General features: G+C 58.1%; 2 protein-coding genes across 3 annotated transcripts in view; both read left to right on the forward strand.

Annotated features, from left to right (window-relative positions):
• Window positions 1-1,321: 1,321 nt before the first annotated feature.
• Window positions 1,322-10,685, forward strand: NCKIPSD (NCK interacting protein with SH3 domain; the record flags this gene model as incomplete). 2 transcript variants are annotated; one of them, XM_080695937.1, is made up of 14 exons in its annotated part: window positions 1,322-1,492; window positions 3,821-3,930; window positions 4,103-4,331; window positions 4,427-4,517; window positions 4,717-5,030; window positions 5,133-5,309; window positions 6,166-6,336; window positions 6,437-6,523; window positions 6,610-6,748; window positions 6,828-6,908; window positions 7,052-7,180; window positions 7,257-7,349; window positions 7,446-7,618; window positions 10,482-10,685. In XM_080695937.1, 14 exons carry the CDS (start codon window positions 1,322-1,324, stop codon window positions 10,683-10,685), a joined length of 2,169 nt encoding a protein of 722 aa, XP_080552063.1. The 2 variants fall into 2 exon arrangements, with proteins under 2 accessions (XP_080552063.1, XP_080552064.1); XM_080695938.1 differs by having other exon boundaries at window positions 4,103-4,307.
• Window positions 10,686-18,050: 7,365 nt separating this feature from the next.
• Window positions 18,051-18,344, forward strand: part of CELSR3 (cadherin EGF LAG seven-pass G-type receptor 3) — a gene marked incomplete at both ends in the record, with an annotated part of 29,455 nt that continues 29,161 nt past the window's right edge. Inside the window, 2 exon segments of the mRNA XM_080696662.1 lie at window positions 18,051-18,124; window positions 18,126-18,343. Coding sequence (XP_080552788.1) covers window positions 18,051-18,124; window positions 18,126-18,343 — 292 coding nt within the window.

An 18,344-nucleotide genomic window follows, 5' to 3' on the forward strand; every position in this document is an offset into this window, starting at 1 on the left:
TTGTGGTTCGGGGCCAGCCTCAGCTACTTAGTGAGGACCTTCCCAACTCAGTGAGACCCTGTTTCAGTATGTGTTACTCGGAGATAGAATGCTCCTGGGTTGCATCCCCAGTACTGGGGGGGAAAAATTGTGCTGGAGGTGGAGATTGAAGGTAGAAGAATGCCACTGGGTTCAACCCCTGGTACTGCTAAATAAATGAAAAAATTTTTTTTAATGAGCTGGGGGAACCAGGCGTGGTGGCGCACACTTGTAATCCCAGCATTTGGGAGGCTGAGACACAGCCTCAGCTACTTAGGCACTCTGCAACTCAGTGAGACGCTGCTTCAAAATAAAGAATCAAAAGTAGCCGGGCGTGGTGGTGCAGGCTTGTAATCCCCGTGCTTGGGTGGCTGAGACAGGAGGATCGCACGGGTTCGAAGCCAGCCTCAGCTACTTAGCCTCTCAGCAACTTAGCGAGACCATGTTTCCAAATAAAATATAAAATAGGTCTGGGAGTGTAGCCTGGAGGAGGTAGAAAAGTCCCTGGGTTCCGCCCACAGCACCCAAAAAAAAAAAAAAAAAAAAAGGCTGGGGTACTGCTCGGAGGTCGAGCACCCTGGTATGGTCATAACTACATGGCCTTGCGCTCTGCCCTCTGCGAGCCCTCCTGCTCCTGGCTGTTCTCAGAAGGGATCTTCAGAAATAAGATAACGTAGGGTTTTAAGTCCCAAGAAGACTGGTAGAAGTGGAAGCTGCACTTCTCTTCTGAGAGAGAAGGGGGTAAGGGCGGAGACCCACACTGGAAAAGAGAAGCCCGGAGCCAGTGGCCGGAGGGGAACAGAAGGACTTTGGACGGGCCTGAGAGCGGGTCTCTGCTTGTGCCCCGTCCTCACACTTCCTCAGTGCCCCGCCTGGGCGGCGAGGAGCCGGCCCTAGATGCTCAGGAGAGCCGGCCCGTCCATCCGAAGGTCCAACAAGGAGCCCGACCCGGCGGCTGAGCTCGAAGGCCAGCCTGCGTAACTTGGCGAGGCGCTCTGCAATTGGACCTCGTTTCAAGTAAAACAGGGCCGGTGTGTCGCTCAGGGGCCGGCCATGCCCAGTCCGCCCCCACCCCAGCGCAGGTCGGCGGGCGCCGCTCCCCGGGGGCCGCCAGGGGGCGCTGCGGCGGGCGGGCGCTCCCGGGGCGGGGCTGCGGCGGGCGCGCGCGCTCCCGGGGCGGGGCTGCGGCTCGCGGGCGGGCGCGCGCACGCGGGCGTGTCACGGGGCGGGGCGTGCGCGCGCGCGCGGCTCTCCGGCCTCGTCCCGGCCCCGCAGCCCCGCGGCCCCGCGGCCCGCCGGCCCCATGTACCGAGCGCTGTACGCCTTCCGCTCGGCGGAGCCCAACGCGCTGCCGTTCGCCGCGGGCGAGACCTTCCTGGTGCTGGAGCGCAGCAGCGCGCACTGGTGGCTGGCGGCGCGGGCGCGCAGCGGCGAGACGGGCTACGTGCCGCCCGCCTACCTGCACCGCCTGCAGGTGAGTTGCCGCCGACCTCCGCGAGCCCACGGAACCCCGCCGGGACCCCCGGCCCACGGGGCGTGGCAGAACCTGACCCTGATCCCCAGGCCCCTGGGCCCGAGACCCCGGCGGCCCCGCCGCCACGGAGCACGCCCCAACGTCCAGCGCTGGGCTGAGACCCCCGGGACTGCACCTCCCCCAGGATCAAGACTCCCGTCCAGTAGGGTTCTAGTGTGCACCCCGAGACGACGCTGCCAAGTTGCCGAAACCCCACAGCCTCCATATTGCCCTGCCCCGGTTCTCCAGGATTCCGCCCTGGCCCCCCACCACACCCCAGCTGGAGCCACCGCCTTTCCCGCGGACCTTCGGCCCCACCTGTTTCCCCAGCCCCTTCCACTTGGACCCTGTAGCCATAGACGCTCCGCCCCTCAGACGACCCCAAGCGGAACCTCGGTGTCTTTGGACTCGGCCCCCTAAGCCCTTCCCAAGAACCCTCCAGCCCCTGCGGACTCTGGCACCGCCCTCGTGCTCCGCTGGGGCCTGCGGACATTTCTCCTTGTCTCGGTTCGGAATGGGGGCTGCTTCCATTGCGAGGGAGTGAGTCCTTCCTGGCTGACTGGCCCATTTCCTCCAGTGGGGGCTGCAGTCAAGGTGGCGTGCTGCGGGGGTTCTCTCTGGTCTGTTCTGATCACAGGGAGAAGGGCCCAGAGCCGCCTGGCCTGTGTCAGACATTCCTGCCCCATCCTAGTCCTTAGCTTTTAGGACAGTTCAAGACAGAAATAACAGGATAAATTTGGAAATGTCATCTGGTCCTACTAGAGGGGATGGGCCTTGGGCCTTGGGCCTTAGGGATTCTTCCAGAGACCTCAGCCTGTTACCATCTAGGTGTACGTGGGGCAGGAGTAGGGGGCCCTGGACACCAGGGCTGCTGGAGCTGGAGTGTGTCAGATCCAGCCTTTTAGGGGATGGGGTCCTGGGGGGGGTGGAGTCCTGCCTGCCTCTTCCCTCGTGGGCACGGTGGAGGCCTGCGAGGCCCCTGCCCCAGCCCGGACGGTGGAGCTGGCTGTTTGGAGAGGGCAGAGAAGCTGCCCTCTTCTGTCACTATCTGGCTTCTTCCTGCATTCTCCTGACGCTGCGCCTCTGTCTCACTCTGAGCCCCCTGGGATTTTCTTCCCCGCCTCCCCTCTGTCTCTGGTGCCCAGTCTCCCCGCATTGCACCCTCTGTCTGCCTCTGTCCCCTTCTCTCCAGGTCTGTCTTACTTTGCTTCTCTCTGCCAACCCCCATCTCCTGTCTACTGGCATGCCGTAGGCCATCAGGAGGGCTTTGCTGAGTCTGTGTCCCTCTGTCTGTCTGCTCCAGGGAAACTGCACGAAGCTGAATTCACCTTGGCCCTGAGGCTCCTATGTAGCCTGGTAGACCATGTTTGCCAAGGACCAGAGGGTGGCCGGTCCGCAGCATTACCCACACCAGGCCTCTTACCATGTAGTGGTGTGGACTGGACCCTGGGTTGCTGGGGACGATCACACGGAACCTAGAGCAGAAACCAGGCCCATCTCCTGTCCTTTTTTCTGCAGTCCTGGGGATGGAACCCAGGGGCATTCTACCTCCGAGCTACACCCCCAGCCAGACTTTTTATTCTTTATTTTGAAACAGGGTCTGAGTTGCAAAGGGCCTCACTAAGTAGCTGAGGCTGTCCCCAAACCAGGATCCTCCTGTCTCAGCCTCCCAAATGCTGGGATTACAAGTGTGTGCCACCACGCCCGGCTTCCTGTCCTTTCCTGACAACAGACACAGAACTGCTTCCCAGGGCAGGTGCAAAGATTGCTGGGCAGCTTGGGAGGCTGAGGGCCGGCAGCAGAGCTGGGGAAAGGCAAGCGCTTTGGCGTATTCTCTGCTCCCCAGACCTGTAAAGTGCTGTACGAGGACAAGGCTGTTCTGAGCTGTGACCTTGGCTTCAGAGTGACTTGTTAAGGATTCCAGACACTGGAGGCTTCCTGCTTGGCATCTCAGGCTGGGCTCTGAGCCACGCCCAGGGGTAGCTAGGTATACTCTCCTGGCCCCAAGCTGGAGATTCCCTGGGCTCTAGGTTTGCCAGAGCCCTGGTTTTAAGAAGCATCTCAGCAGCAGAGCCCCAACATATAAAGTGGTGTCATCAGGACCACCTGCGCCCCAGCCCCTGGGTGGCACGGTTTGAGAACCCCATTCTGTGTGCAGTCCGGCTCTCTGTGCAGTGTCCAGTGTTGCAGGCGGTCACTGTAGTGGTCCTCCACCTGGCTTCCTTCCTGGCTGGGGCTGGGTGCACACCACCACGTGGGCCCCCAGGGTTAACCGCTCCGCCCCCTTAGGGCGTAGAACAGGATGTCCTCCAGGCCATTGACCGGGCCATCGAGGCCGTGCACAACACAGCCATGCAGGATGGTGGCAAGTACAGCCTGGAGCAGCGCGGAGTCCTGCAGTGAGTGCGGAGGTGCTGGGAAGACAAGGGCAGGCCTGGGGGTGGTATGTGGCCCTCAGGTGGGGTGGCACATGCAGGAAATGGGGTACGGGGCCTCCAGCCTTCTACAGGCGCCATATGAAGATACTGGGAGTTGTGAGGGGCCCCCAAAGTGTCCCCATTCCTCCGTCAGGAAGCTGATCCACCACCGGAAAGAGACCCTGTCTCGTAGAAGCCCCTCTGCCTCCAGTGCTGTGGTTATGACCCCGTCCACCAGTGACCACCACCTGGATGCCGCCGCTGCCCGGCAGCCCAACGGCGTGTGTCGAGCCGGGTTTGAGCGGCAGTACAGCCTGCCCATCTCCGAGCACCTCGGGGCAGATGGGGGCCTCTACCAGGTACATGGAGCGGGCACCCTGAGGGTGCTGTGGGCCCGCTCTGGCCAGTGATGGACCCATGGCCCGAGCACAGGGCCCCAGCTTCCAGCCTGTCTCCCACACCCCTTGCTGTCCCCCAGATCCCACCACAGCCTCGCCGAGCCGCTCCCACCACACCGCCCCCACCTGTGAAACGCCGGGACCGGGAGGCCTTGGTCGTCTCGGGGAGCGGTGAGAAGGCAGGGTGGGGGTTGAGGACTCTCTACGGTTGGAATGGCTACCTGTCATGTCAAGTAGATGGGAGCCCGGGCATGGGGAAACAGGGCCTAGCAGAGGACCGGGTTGTCTGTGGGGAAGTGGAGGCCCTGGGCCCGGAGGGGTCCCCAGGAAGATGTCCAGTGTCCGGCACAGCGTCTACTTCTGCCCACAGGTGGCCGCAACACCACGCCCTCGGGGGCCAGCTCTGTGTCTGGCGGCTCCTCGGTCAGCAGCACTTCCCTGGACACACTCTATACCGGCTCCAGCCCCTCCGAGCCGGGCCCCAGTTGCTCACCCACACCCCCACCCGTGCCTCGGCGAGGCGTCCACACCACTGTGTCCCCAGCCCAGCCTTCTCCCTCCAAGGTGCCCACCCCCGAGCCCCCTGCAGAGGAGGTGGCACTTGGTACAGCCTCAGCCCCTGATGACTTGGAGGCCCAGAGTGCACTGAGCCTGGGGACCACAGAGCAGAAGGTGGCGGCCGAGGTGGCGGTAGGCGAGACAGTGGCGGCTGAGACGTCGGCAGTCGAGGTCAAGGTGGCGGTGGCCGAGACAGTGGTGGCCGAGACCGAGACAGTGGTGGCCGAGACGGCCGTGCCGAGGACCATCGGGGCTGAACTGATGGAGCTCGTGCGGAGGAACACTGGCCTGAGCCATGAGCTGTGCCGCGTGGCCATCGGCGTCGTGGTGGGCCACATCCAGGCCTCCGTGCCAGCCAGCTCGCCTATCATGGAGCAGGTCCTCCTCTCGCTGGTGGAGGGCAAGGTGAGGTGGCAGTGGGAGCCCCCACCCTACACGGTGGCCTGGCCTGGTGTACATTTTGCTGGGTGCTGGGGGCATTTGAGCTGACCTGCGAAGGAGAAAGCTGACCTGGAGGAAGAGCCTTCCAGGCCAGGCCGGGAGGCGGCACCAAGGAGGATGCACAGCTGGGGCCCCGAGTGAGGGAGAGGAGCGTGGTGGAGGCAGGACCCAGGCAGACGCAGATGAGACCAGATGTGGCAGCCATCTCTCTGGCTGCAGGGAGGGAATCGCTACAGGTTATGGGCGAGGGCGAGGGCTTGGTTGGCGGGGAGCTGTGATGGAGACCTTGTGTGCCTGGCACGAGGGGTGGGGTGGCAGTGTCCTTTGCCAAGGTTGAATACTGCCCAGGAGCACGATTGGGCACAGTCAGCCCAGGCTGTGTAATGGGGCTGGGGGCCCTCTGTAGGGCTCCTGCAGTTCTGATGTGGGGCGGGGTGGGAGCAGCAGGCCAGCAGTATGCCTGTGCAGGGCATGGTGGCCAATGCTGGCCAGCGGGACATGAGCATGGCAGGAGGGCTGTTGAGCACGGCCTGGTGCCACTTCTGTTGGATGGGAGCACGGGGTCTCAGAGTGACATCCAGCAGGGCAGAGCCCTGGTCCTGCTCACGGACGGTGTTTATTCAGGTCTAGGATAGGAGGCAAGGTGCTGCAACACCCCCCACACATGGCTCGTGCAGAACCTTGCCCCTGGAGGCCATCAGGCCCCGAGTTGGGTCGCACAGGGCTTGACCTCACAGGTCAGGTCCACCGGTCCAGGCCCAGGGCTGCCTGGAGGCGGTGACGGCCAGGAAGTGCTGAGCCATGCCTCACCCTCTCCCAGGACCTGAGCACGGCCCTGCCCTCAGGGCAGGTCTGCCATGACCAGCAGAGGTTGGAGGTGATCTTCGCGGACCTGGCCCGGCGGAAGGACGATGCCCAGCAGCGCAGCTGGGCCCTGTATGAGGACGAGGGCGTCATCTGCTGCTACCTGGAGGAGCTGCTGCACATTCTGGTGGGGTTGGGGCCACAGTGCCTGCCGCGGAGCACGCCAGCCCAGCTCACCTGGCTGCGCGGGGACTCGCACCGGGTGACTCGTTTGCTCCTCCCTGCAGACCGACGCAGACCCCGAAGTTTGCAAGAAGATGTGCAAGAGGAACGAGTTCGAGTCTGTCCTGGCCTTGGTGGCCTATTACCAAATGGTGTGTGCCGAGCGGGGCGGGCGGGGCGGGGGCGCGGGTGAGGCCCTAGGCACTGACACCCCCCCACCCCCCCCACCCCCCGCCAGGAACACCGCGCCTCGCTGCGGCGGCTGCTCCTCCAGTGCTTTGGCGCCATGTGCAGTCTCGACGCGGCCGTCATCTCCATGCTGGTGTCCTCGGTGCTGCCCGTGGAGCTGGCGCGGGACATGCAGACGGACACGCAGGGTGAGCAGGCGCTGGTGGCCTCCTGGAGCCGAGGGGCCCCGGCGCCTGCAGGAGCTCTGACTGCCGCCTTCCCCACCAGACCACCAGAAGCTCTGCTACTCCGCCCTCATCCTGGCCATGGTGCTCTCCATGGGGGAGGCGGTACCCTACGCGCACTATGGTAAGAATGCGGACAGCCGGCCGCGCCCCCAGGTAGGACCACGGCCAAGGCCCAGGGAGCAGAGTGCTGGCTCACAGGCCCAAGCAGGCGGGGTGGTGCTGGGGGAAGGGACAGGGTGCAGGCATCTGTGTGCCCCTCTCCAGAACACCTGGGCACACCCTTTGCCCAGTTCCTGCTGAGCGTTGTCGAGAACGGGCTGCCCTCAGACACCACAGAGCAGCTGCCAGACCTCTGCATGAACCTGCTTCTGGCTCTCAACCTGCACCTTCCAGGTGGGACAAGGGCCGCGGGAGGGCGCCGAGGGCGACCCTGCCCCCGCACGCCTGTCTACACCATGTCCTTCCTCAGCACCCGACCAAAATGTTGTCATGGCCGCCTTGAGCAAGCACGTCAACGTCAAGGTTTTCTCCGAGAAGCTGCTGTTGCTCCTGAACAGAGGGGGTGAGCGTCCGCGGAGGTGTGAGGTACCTCCGTGATCCCTGCTTAGACTCCTCGAACTCCCTGGAGTGCCCTGACCCCGTGACCCCTGCCTCCTAGATGATCCTGTGCGCATCTTCAAACATGAGCCGCGGCCGCCACACTCTGTCCTGAAGTTCCTGCAGGACGTGTTCAGTAGCTCCGCCACGGCGGCCATCTTCTACCACACGGACATGATGGCCCTGATTGACATCACCGTGCGGCACATCGCGGACCTGTCCCCCGGAGACAAGGTGCTGGTGGGAGCCGTGACACCGAGGGGAGGCCCGGGGAGGACCAGCGGGGGAGAGAGGCGAGGTGCCGGCCTGTCAGGGACCAGCGTGCCCAGCAGACTTGCTGCTAGATCTGGTTTAAGCCTCCCACATGCTGGGGTTGCAAGCAGGCGCCACCACAACCGGCCAAGGGGGAGGCCGAGACGGGAGGATCGCACGGGTTCGAAGCCAGCCTCAGCAACTTAGTGAGACCCTGTTTCCAAATAAAGTATAAAATAGGTCTGAGAGTATATCCCAGAGGTAGAAAGCCCCTGGGTTCCACCCTCAGTACCACTACAAAAAAATAAGTAAAAGTGAGAGGAAGGGGAGTGGTGAGTTGGCCCGGGCCACCCTCCCCCCTCATGCCATTTTGGCATGGGGCTGTAACTATTTTCTGTATTTCTCTTTTCTGTATTTCTATCTTTTTAATAAATTTCTTTAAATCTTCAAAAAAAAAGTGAGAGGAAAGCTGGGTATGGTGGTATGGGTATCCTAGGAGTTGGGAGGCTGAGACAGGAGAATCATGGGTTCAAGGTTCAAGTACTGCCTCAGTAAGTAGTAAGACTCTCATCAACCTTGCGAAGCCCTTGGTCAAAATAAAAGTAAGCCAGATATGGTGGTACATGCTTGTGATCCCAATACTTGGGAGGCTAGAACAGGAGGATCGCAGGTTCGCAGCCAGCCTCAGCTGCTTAGTGAGGTCTCCGCAACTTAGTGAGAGACCTTGTTTCAAAATGAAAAAGGCGGGTAGCTCAGAGGTAGAATGTCTCTGAAACATATATACACACTCTTACTCTCTCTGTCTCTCTCTCTCTCACTCGCATACACACGGGGCAGGGGGTGGTGGGGGGGCTTGGAAGTAAATTGCCCGTGTTCAATCCCCAGTACTATTTGAGAAGCTGAGACAGGAGAATCACAGGTTGAAAGCCAATCTCAGCAACATAGTGAGGCCCTTAGCAACCATTATTTTATTTTGAGACTATTTCAAAATAAAAAATGAAATAGGAAGCCAGGCATGGTGGTGCATGCTTGTAATCCCAGTACTTAGGAGGCTGAGACAGGAGGATCGCAGGTTCACGGCCAGCCTCAGCTACTTAATGAGGCCCTTGGCAATGTAGTGAGACCCTGTTTACAAATTAAAAATTAAAAATAGGGCTGGGATGTAACTCAAAGGTACAATGCCCTTGGGTTCAATCCCCAGTTCTGTAAAAATATATATATAAATAAATAGCTGGGTGTAGTGGGTCACCCTTGTAATCCCAGTACTTGGGAGGCTGAGACGGGAGGATTCAAAGCCAGCCTCAGCTACTTAGTGAGGCTCGAAGCAACTTAGACCCTGTTTCCAAATAAAATATAAAACAGATCTGGAAGTGTAGCTCAGAGGTAGAAGGTCCCTGGATTTCATCCCCAGACCACAAAACAAATTAAATAAATAAAGGTAAGAAGAGAAATGAGAGCTATTGACGGGGCAAAGAAGAAGTGCCAGGTCTGTCCCGTGGGTTAGGAGTCTCCAGACAGGGAAGAGCTTGGGCATCGTCACAGAGGTTGGGAGGGGCGGCGGAGCCAAGCTCAGGCCAGGGGAGCAGGTGAGGCAGCCAGGCCATGGAGGGTTGTGTATGACACATGGAGAGGACTCAGGACACCTGCCTTTCAGTCCTCACTTCTGGGTCGACAACAGTGTTCTTTCATAAGATACAGGACATGAGAAAGCTTCCAGCCAGGCATAGTGGCGCACACTTGTCATCCCAGCGTTTGGGAGGCCATGACAGGAGGATGGCAGGTTCACAGCCAGCCTCAGCTACTTAGGCCCTCTGCAACTCAGTGAGACCCTGTTTCAAAATAAAGAATGAGCCAGGTGTGGTGGCGCACGCTTGTAATCCCAGCGTTTGGGAGGCAGAGACAGGAGGATTGCGGTTCGCAGACAGCCTCGGCTACTTAGTGAGGCCCTCTGCAACTCAGTGAGACCCTGTTTCAAAATAATAAAAAATAGGGCTGAGGATGTAACTTCAAGATGGAGTACCACTCCAAGATGGATGGAAAACCCTGGGTTCCATCCCCACTACCACAAGAAAAAAAAAAAAAAAAAAAAGAAAGAATGAAGAATAGGGCTGGGAGTATAGCTCCAAGGTAGCATGCCCTTGAGCTCAATCCCTAGTATCCTAGTGTTGCAAAAATAAAATTAATTAATAAAAATAAAAAGTAGAGCCAGGCGTGGTGGTTCATGCTTGTAATCCCCGCGCTTGGGAGGCAGAGACAGGAGGATCGCGAAGCCAGCCGTGCTGGCTTAAGAGACCCTGTTTCCAAATAAAATATAAATAAAATAAAATATAAAATAGGTCTGGGAGTGTAGCTCAGAGGTAGAAGGGTTTCCAGAAACCCCAGTACCACCAAAAAAAAAAAAAAAAAAATAGAGCTGGGGATACAGCTTGGAGGTAGATGCCCTGTGTTCACTCCCCAGCACAGAAAAACAAAAAGACAGCTCCGGACTGGAGAGGGTGAGGAAGGCCGCGGCTGGATGACCGCAGGTCGAGGCCACTGGGCAAAGGCGGGGGTGGGCATTTAGAGTCTTGTCCAGAGCTCACAGGTGTAGGCAAGAGGTAGCGGGCGGTCACTGTTCTCAGCAGTCAGGTCTCCAGTGCAAGCGAGGGCCAGGGAGGGAAGCCTAGGGCCTCATGGGCCTACGTGCCACCTCGAGGCCCAGCTTTGCAGCCCTGGTAGGACTTCCCTGCGGCTGTGGCTGCGGTGGCTCATCCGTCCACAAGGCCACAGACTAGCAGCCGGAGCGTCTGGGCACTGGGGTTTAAGCAGTGTGAGCGGGGTCCTGAACTGCCTGCTCTTCCTGCAGCTGCGCATGGAGTACCTCTCCCTGATGCATGCTGTGGTCCGTTCCACGCCCTACCTGCAGCACCGCCATCGGCTCTCCGACCTGCAGGCCACCCTGAGGCGCATCCTGGCCGAGGAGGAGGCCTCGCCACAGTGCCAGATGGACCGCATGATTGTCCGAGAGATGTGCAAGGAGTTCCCGGTGCTGGGGGAGGCCCCCAGCTAGCACCTCCCTAGGCCCCCCTCCCTGCAGCCCTGGGCAGGGTGCAGGGGACCCAGGGGCTTTGGCCTAAGCATGTTTTGTACTGCCATCGTGAGGGGAAAAGAGGTCGCAGGGACCTGAAGGGCCCCGCCTTCAGGAGAGCTAATGCAAGGGGCCAAGTCAGGATGGGACCACTGGCTGGAAGCTGTGCCGGGCAGAGGAAGTGTGCAAACGGAGCCCCCTCTGCCCCTGTAGGCCGCCTCTTCAGCATGCCCCCCGTGCCCCGTGCTCCCCCAGAGCCCTGCCACCGCCCAGCCTGGCCGCCCTGGTCGCGGCCTCAGGGGCCGTTGGGCGGGTGGGTGGGTGGCGGAGCCCACAGCGTCTGTCCTTGCCTTGCTCCACAGTGAGTGCTGCCTTGCTTTCCTGACCCACCCGAGGGGTCACGCCCTGCTCTCTGCCCCAGAGGCCTTTGGGGCCTTGGCCACGCTGCTGCTTTGAAGGTGGGATCTTGGAGACAGACCATCCATCCTGGAGCCTCGTGGGACAGGATGATGGTGCTGAAAAAGCCACTGACAGAATCTATTTTCTCTAAAAATGTAGTCTGAAAAGCCATGTATATTTTCCTATGTGCTGCAGCTCACCTTTGGAAATAAACCACAGGCGTCCAGAATCCAGCTTCCCGCTGTAATCCTGGGGGTGTGGAGAGGGTGGGAGTGGGGTGGGGTTTCTCAGGACTCCGGCCCGCTAGATTTCACTGACTCCTGCAGCCTGGCCCCGACACCTGTGGGCCTGTCTTGGCCCCTGGACCCAGCCCAGCCACATACCACCGCATTCTGCTTGCAGGTAGTGGTGCCTCTGGGCTTGGCTTCCAGCCTTCTTGTGCCTGAAGGCCAGTCCTCTCGCTGTTGAAACCCCCTTGTCCTACACAGCTGTTCTCAAGAGAAGCCAGTCCTCTCTATCTCTGGTCTTCCAGAATGCACATACCTTGTCCAGCCTCATCTCCCTTGTCCTTGGGTCCAGTACCATCATAGGCAACCTCAGCAGAGACTTGGGGTCGTCGTGTTAGGGAGAAAGAGTATGTTAACAGGGAGGGGGTTGGGTCAGGGACAAGAGGCCAGGATTTAACAAACTGATGCTCTTCATGGGCTCCTAGGTGAGCAGAGACTCTCACCAAAAGCAGATGAGGCCAGTCTGGACCTGGAGGCAGTGGCCAGCTGAGCTGCTAAGATGCTCCCCGTGCTTCAAGCCTGCCGCTCGCTCCTCCGCCATCTGCACATCCAGAGTCGTTGGGACTGTGACTCTGTCCTGACTTCTCTTTTCTCCTTGGAAGCAGGGAGCTCATATTTTCCCAGCACAAAAATAATGCAGCAGGCACCACAGGGAGGTTGGCTGGGCCGCACGAGCAGGCTTACTTATTTGCCAGGAAACCCAAGGAAGAGAAGTCAGGAGCCACTGGTGACCGCCTCCTTGGCCGCCCCCTTTGACAGTGTGGGCTCGCAGGGTGGGGATGTGCCTGGCTGGCTTCTTCCTCTTGGGACATTCAGCAGCTCCTCCCACAGGCAGGAGCAGTGACACTGGCTTCCAGTCACAACTCCTTTCTCATTGGACTGCTGAGAGCAACAGATGTGCCATACCTCGTGAGGTGGCGCGGTCCTCAGGAAGCTGACTTGCTGGGTCCTCTGTCCTGAGCAAATACCCAGAAATTGACATCTTTCTCACCACAGAAAATCACATCTCCAAAGGAATATTAGGATGAGTCAGAATCCTCAGGAAGGGAACTATAGCTGGCAAATAGGTCTCTAGCTGCTTAGGTTGGTGGACATGGGTGTGGTTAGGGAGGCTGAGAAAATAAACTCAGGCCTGGCGTGGTGACGCACACCTATAATCCCAGTTCTCCAGTTCTCGGGAGTCTGAGACAGGAGGATCACAGGCTCACGGACAGCCTCAGCCACATGGTGAGACTTTCAGCAACTTTTCAAGACCCTGTTTCAAAACCAAGACTTAAGCTGGACGTGGTGGCGCAGGCTTGTAATTCCAGCGTTTGAGAAGCTGATATGGGAGGTTGAGGTTCAAGGACAACCTCAGCTACTTAGTGAGGCCCTTTGCTACTCAGTGAGACCATGTTTCAAAAATAAAAAGACTAAAACATAGGGCTGGGGTTGTAGTTAGGAGGTAGAATGCCCCTGGGCTCCATCTCCAGTACCAAAAAAAAACTTGTGATCTGCCCAGACGTGGTAGCGCACGCTTGTAATCCTAGCACTCAGGAGGCTGAGACCTGAGGATCGCAGTTCGGGGCCAGCCTAAGCTACTTAGGCCCTCTGCAACTTAGTGAGACCCTGTTTCAAAAATAAAGAATAAAAAATAGGGCAGGGGGTGTAGCTTGGAGACTGAATGTCCCTGGGTTCCATCCCCATACCTGCAAAAAAAAAAAAAAAAAAAAAAAACCACAAAAAAAACCCTTCTGGTCTGTAGTCAGAGGTCCATGTAGCCACAGGCCCATGCTAAAAAAAACAAAGACTTAAAGCCAGGCATGGTGGTACATGCTTGTAATCCCAGTGCTTGGGAGGCTGAGACAAGAGGATCACAGATTCGAAGACAGCCCAGCTACTTAAGTCCTACACAACTTGGTGAGACCCTGTTTCAAAATAAGCTTTTAGAGTTCTTTATATATTCTGTATATAAACCCTCTATCAGAGGGTACAGGCCGGGTGAGGTGGTACAGGTTTGTAATCCCAGCATTGGGGGGCTGAGACAGGAAGATCGCAGTTTGCGGCCAGCCTCAGCTACTTAATGAGGACCTGTTTCAAAATAAACAATAAAGACCTGGGCGTGGTGGCGCACACTTGTAATCCCAGCATTCAGGAGGCTGAGGCTGAAGGATCCTGGTTCACAGACAGCCTCAGCTACTTAGTGAAGCCCTTTGCAACTCAGAGAGACCTTGTTTCAAAATAAAGAATAAAAAATAGGGCAGGGGGTATAGCTTGGAGGTCAAATGCCCCTGGGTTCCATCCCCAGACCTGCAAATAAATAAATAAATAAATAAAAAATAGGGCTGGGGGTGTAGCTCAGAGGTAGAATGCCCCTTTATTCAATCCCCAGTACCACACAAAAAATGTCTTTTATTTGAAACAGGATCTTGCTAAACTTCTAAGAATCTCGTTGCTGACACTGGCCTTGGATTTGTGATCCTCCTATCTCAGTTTTCCAAGCATTGTGATTACAGGTTTATTTATCCCCACCATACCCAGTTTATTTATTTATATCTTCTGTGTGTGTGTGTGTGTGTGTGTGTGTGTGTGTGTGTGTGTGTGTGTAACTGGGGCTTGAACCCAGCAGCATTCTACCTCCGAGCTACACCTTCAGCTCTATTTTTTTTTTCCAGTACTGGGGATGGAACCCAGGGGCATTCTACCTCCAAGCTATACCCCAGCCCCATTTTCTAATTATTTTGAAACAGGTTCTCACTATGTTGTGGGGGCCTCACTAAGTAGCTGAGGCGAGCCATGCACCGGGATCCTCCTGTCTCTCTTTCCCAAGCGCTGGGATGATAGACACACATCACCAGGTCCGTTACCCTGAGGCTTCTTCAGGCTTGGTATCTGAGGGCATGGTGGCACATGCTTGCAATCCCAGTCCTTGGGGAAGCTGAGACAAGAGGGTTTCGGGTTCAAAGCCTGACTTGGCAATTTAGTGAAGCTCTCAACCCAGTAAGACCATTTTCAAATAAGAAATAAAATCTGGCTGAGGGTGTAGCTTAGAGGTAGAGTTTAATCCCCAGTACCATAAAAAAAATATTGGTATCTAGGACAGGAATTGGCCTACTTTTGTTTTCTTCAAGACTGTCTTGGGTATTCTTGGGCCCTCTTATATTTTAGACTCTAGTTTATTTCTACACACATGCACACCCGCGAACACACACATACAGAGTCTACTGAGTTTTCAGTTGGAGTAATATTGCACCCATGTGACAATTTGGGGGAAATTAACACCTTTACAATAGTCAGTCTTCCAATTAATAATATTTTGTAGCTGGGCGTGGTCGTGCACACTTGTAATCCCAGCATTTGAGAGGCTGAGACAGGAGGATCTGGGTTAGTGGACAGTCTCAGCCACTTAGTGAGGCCCTTTGCAACTCAGTGAGACCCTGTTTCAGAATAAAGAATAAAAAATAGGGCTGGGACTGTAGCTCAGAGGTAGAATGCCCCTGGGTTCCATCCCCAGTACCATACACACACACATACAGAAATAATGTTTTATAGTGTTTATGTTTACTTGATGCTATCATAAATAACATAATTTAATTTTTATTTTCTGTTGACAACATAAATTATAGCTGATTATTTGTGTGTGTGTGTGTGGTCCTGGGGATTGAATCTAGGAGTATTCTAATTCTGAGCTACACCCCAAGCCCCCTATTATTCTATTATTTTATCTTCTTTTTGGAACTGGGAATTTGTGTGTGTGTGTGTGTGTGTGTGTGTGTGTGTGTGTATGTGTGTGTGTTACTGGGGATAGAACCCAGAGGCATTCTACCCTATTTATTATTTTTTTTGAGGGGTCTGGGATGGAACCTAGGAACATTCAACCTCTGAGCTACACCCCCTGCCCTATTTTTTCTTCTTTCTTTCTTTCTTTCTTTCTTTCTTTCTTTCTTTCGTCTGGGGATGGAACCCAGAGGCATTTGATCTCTGAGCTACACCCCCTGCCCAATTTTTTATTCTTTTATTTTGAAACAGGGTCTCACTGAGTTGCAGAGGGCCTCAATAAGTAGCTCAGGCTGTCCGCGAACCACGATCCTCTGGTCTCCCGAATGCTGGGATTACAAGCGTGCGCCACCATGCCTGGCAAACCTAGATTCTTTAAGTCCAGTGATAGAGGGGAGCTGAGGAGGCCACACCTTTGCCTTCTGCCCTTCTCTGTCTCCCACAGCAGCCTCAAATCGAGGTCTCTGGGCCCTGGTGGACCCTCTAGTTTCCAGCTGACTGGGAAAGAATGAGGATGAACCAGGTAAGTTGGTTTCTAGGAGGCAGAGTTAAGGCAGGACTTGGACAGCTGGGCATGGTGGTGTATGTTGTAATCTCACATTTGGGAAGTTGAGACGGGAGAACTGCAGTTCCTGGACAGCCTCAGCTGCTACTTAGTGAATCCCTTTGCAACTCCGAAAGACCCTGTTTTAAAAATAAAGAATAAAAAATAGGGCTAGGGGTTTAGCTCTAAGGTAGAATGCCCCTGGGTTCTGCCCCCAATACCGAGAAAAACAAAAAAACAAAAAAACAAAAAAACTGGACTTTGAGGAACTCCCACCAACAATGACTTTTGTCACTGCGGCCAGGAGGTGCAGAAGCGGTGCAGCTGGGAGGGCAGGGCCGGCAGGAGCCTCCGGGAACAGCAGCCACAGAGGGAGGAGGGCTGGAGGCAGTGGACGCTCAGCTCTCCACAGGAAGTGGCCAGCACATGAAGGCCGGCTCCCCCCACCCCGCCCCGTCCCTTTGTGCCTCTGCACTTTTGCCCCGGTGGCTTCCAAGACGTAGGTTGGCTCTCCCTTTCCTGACAGACCGGACCTCTTGCCGGTCATTCAAGGTAACCAAGATGCTGCGCAGGTATTTTCTGCGGGGAGCCTCCCGCACCGTTAAGATGGCTCTGCGCCTCGATCCTCAGGAACCCCCGGCGCTCCTCCCCTGCCAGCGCCTCCGGTCTCCCTGCCCCTCGCGTCAGGTGTTGTCTCTTCACGCTCTGCTTGGACTCCGCCGCGGTGCCACTGCCGTCCTGTGCTGGCCCTTTCGAGTCCAATGCCCTCGTCCAGCGGGGCCTGCCTCCAGTGCCTCTGCGGACGCTCTACCGCTACACGAAGCCTCGTGTGGGGACACGGGCTGAGCACCCCGCACCGAGCCGAGGTCCTGGGGCGGGTCCCAGACGGCCTCGGCAGTCACGCTGGAGCCCTCGGGCCTGGGCCGCAGAGCCACGTGGGGCGCCGGGCGGACCCGGAGCCCCGCCTCCCGGAAGCGGAGCGCCCAGGTCGAGGGAAGGCGCTGATTGGCTAGTGGTGATGTCATAGGTGCGGTCGGGGACCAACCGGCGGCGCAGGCTGGGAGTGCCAGGTCTGTGTGAAGCAGGCTTCGTCCGCCCCGGGAGCCGCGCCGCGTGGGCGTCCCGGGCGGCGGCCTGGAGCCGCTCCTCCGAGCCAGGATGCCCGCGTGCCCGCCCCGCGCTGCAGGGCTCGGTGACACCCGGGGAGGCTGACGGCGCCGCATCTCCCGGGGCCGGCCTCCGGGACGGCTGGGAACCACAAGCACCCTCCCCACTCCAGGAGGCCGCGGTAGGGGCGGGCCTCCCATTGTGCCAATAGAAACAATGACTCCCTGATTGGAAGGCTCCGCCTCCACCCTGCCCCCGCAGGTCTCCGGTGACGTCGGTGTGCCGCGCGCAGCCATTGGCCAGCCGAGCCCCGCGCGTGTCCGGAGCTGCCCCTGGTGGGGCGAGTGGGGTCGAACCTGGGCGAGGGAGAACTGAGCTGCCAGTCCCTTCAAGGGGTTAAGAGTTGCGGGCGTCGCTGGCGAGGGGCGGGGATGAGGAGGCTTGGGCCGTCGCTGCGAGGCCGTGCGGGGCTCCACGTGGCATCCCAGGACACTCGGAGAGGAATGGCGGCCTCCGGTGGAGGATCCCCAAGCCTGGGGTACTGCCGGGGCTGGTGAGGCCGGGAAGAGTTTGGTCTCTGCTCCCAGCTCTGAGACGCATCTCCAGCCCCTGCTCCTCAGGGGCGCCGCAAACAAGCAGTAGCGGCGGTATTTCATAAGTTAGCTTGTGATCAAATTGTTAAACTGGGCGTGGTGGTGGCGCACGCCCGTCTGTGACAGGAGGGTGGCAAGTTCAAAACCAGCTTCAGCAATTTAGCGAGACTCTCAGAAACTAGCGAGACCCTGTTCCAAGAGAAACATAAAAAAAAAAATAAAATAAAAAGGGCTGGGAGCATAGTTCGGAGGTAGACTGCCCTTGGGCCAACCCCCATTCACACACACAAATATTGTTAAAGCTATTGTCTGGGCCGCCGGCGTGCCGGGCGCAGGATTCCACTGGCACCCGGGCCCAGAGCAGGGAGAATGCTTCCTTAGCGCGTCATAGGCAGCAAATCTGCAGACCCAGATCGGGTACAGGTTTCAGAACAAGGCTCAGGAAGGGGGACAAGAGATCCGCCAGCCGAGGAGAGGCTGGGCGAAGGAGCTGGGACAGCGCGGAGGAGGAGGAGAAGGAGGAGGAGGAGGAGGAGGAGGAGGAGGAGGAGGAGGAGGAGGAGGAGGAGGAGGAGGAGGAGAGGGCGGCGGGCCGCAGCTCACAACCGCTAACCCCCGCGCTCGCTCAGCACCACGGGCAGCGCCCGCGCCCTCAACAAAGATGGCGGCGGCAGCTTCGCGCGCCGGAGCTGCCATGCGCCGCGGGCGGTACCACCGGGTCGGGGCGTCGGGGCGGGGTGGAGCGAACCATCGGGGCGGCCAGGAGCCATGTTGGTGCGGCGGGAGGCAGCAGCGGCGTCGGGGAGGCTGTGGTGGGGGCGGCAGAAGCCGAGGCCGCATGCCAAAGGGGCTCTGGCCGCGGAGTAGATGGTGCCCGGAGGGAGGCGGCGGCGGCGGCGGCGGCGCGGAGCGACAGGCCGAAGGGCGGGGGGCCGGGGCGGCGCGGCGGGCCGGG

This window comes from Muscardinus avellanarius (assembly GCF_963383645.1).
Source record: "Muscardinus avellanarius genome assembly, chromosome: 5".
Taxonomy (NCBI): Eukaryota; Metazoa; Chordata; class Mammalia; order Rodentia; family Gliridae; genus Muscardinus; species Muscardinus avellanarius.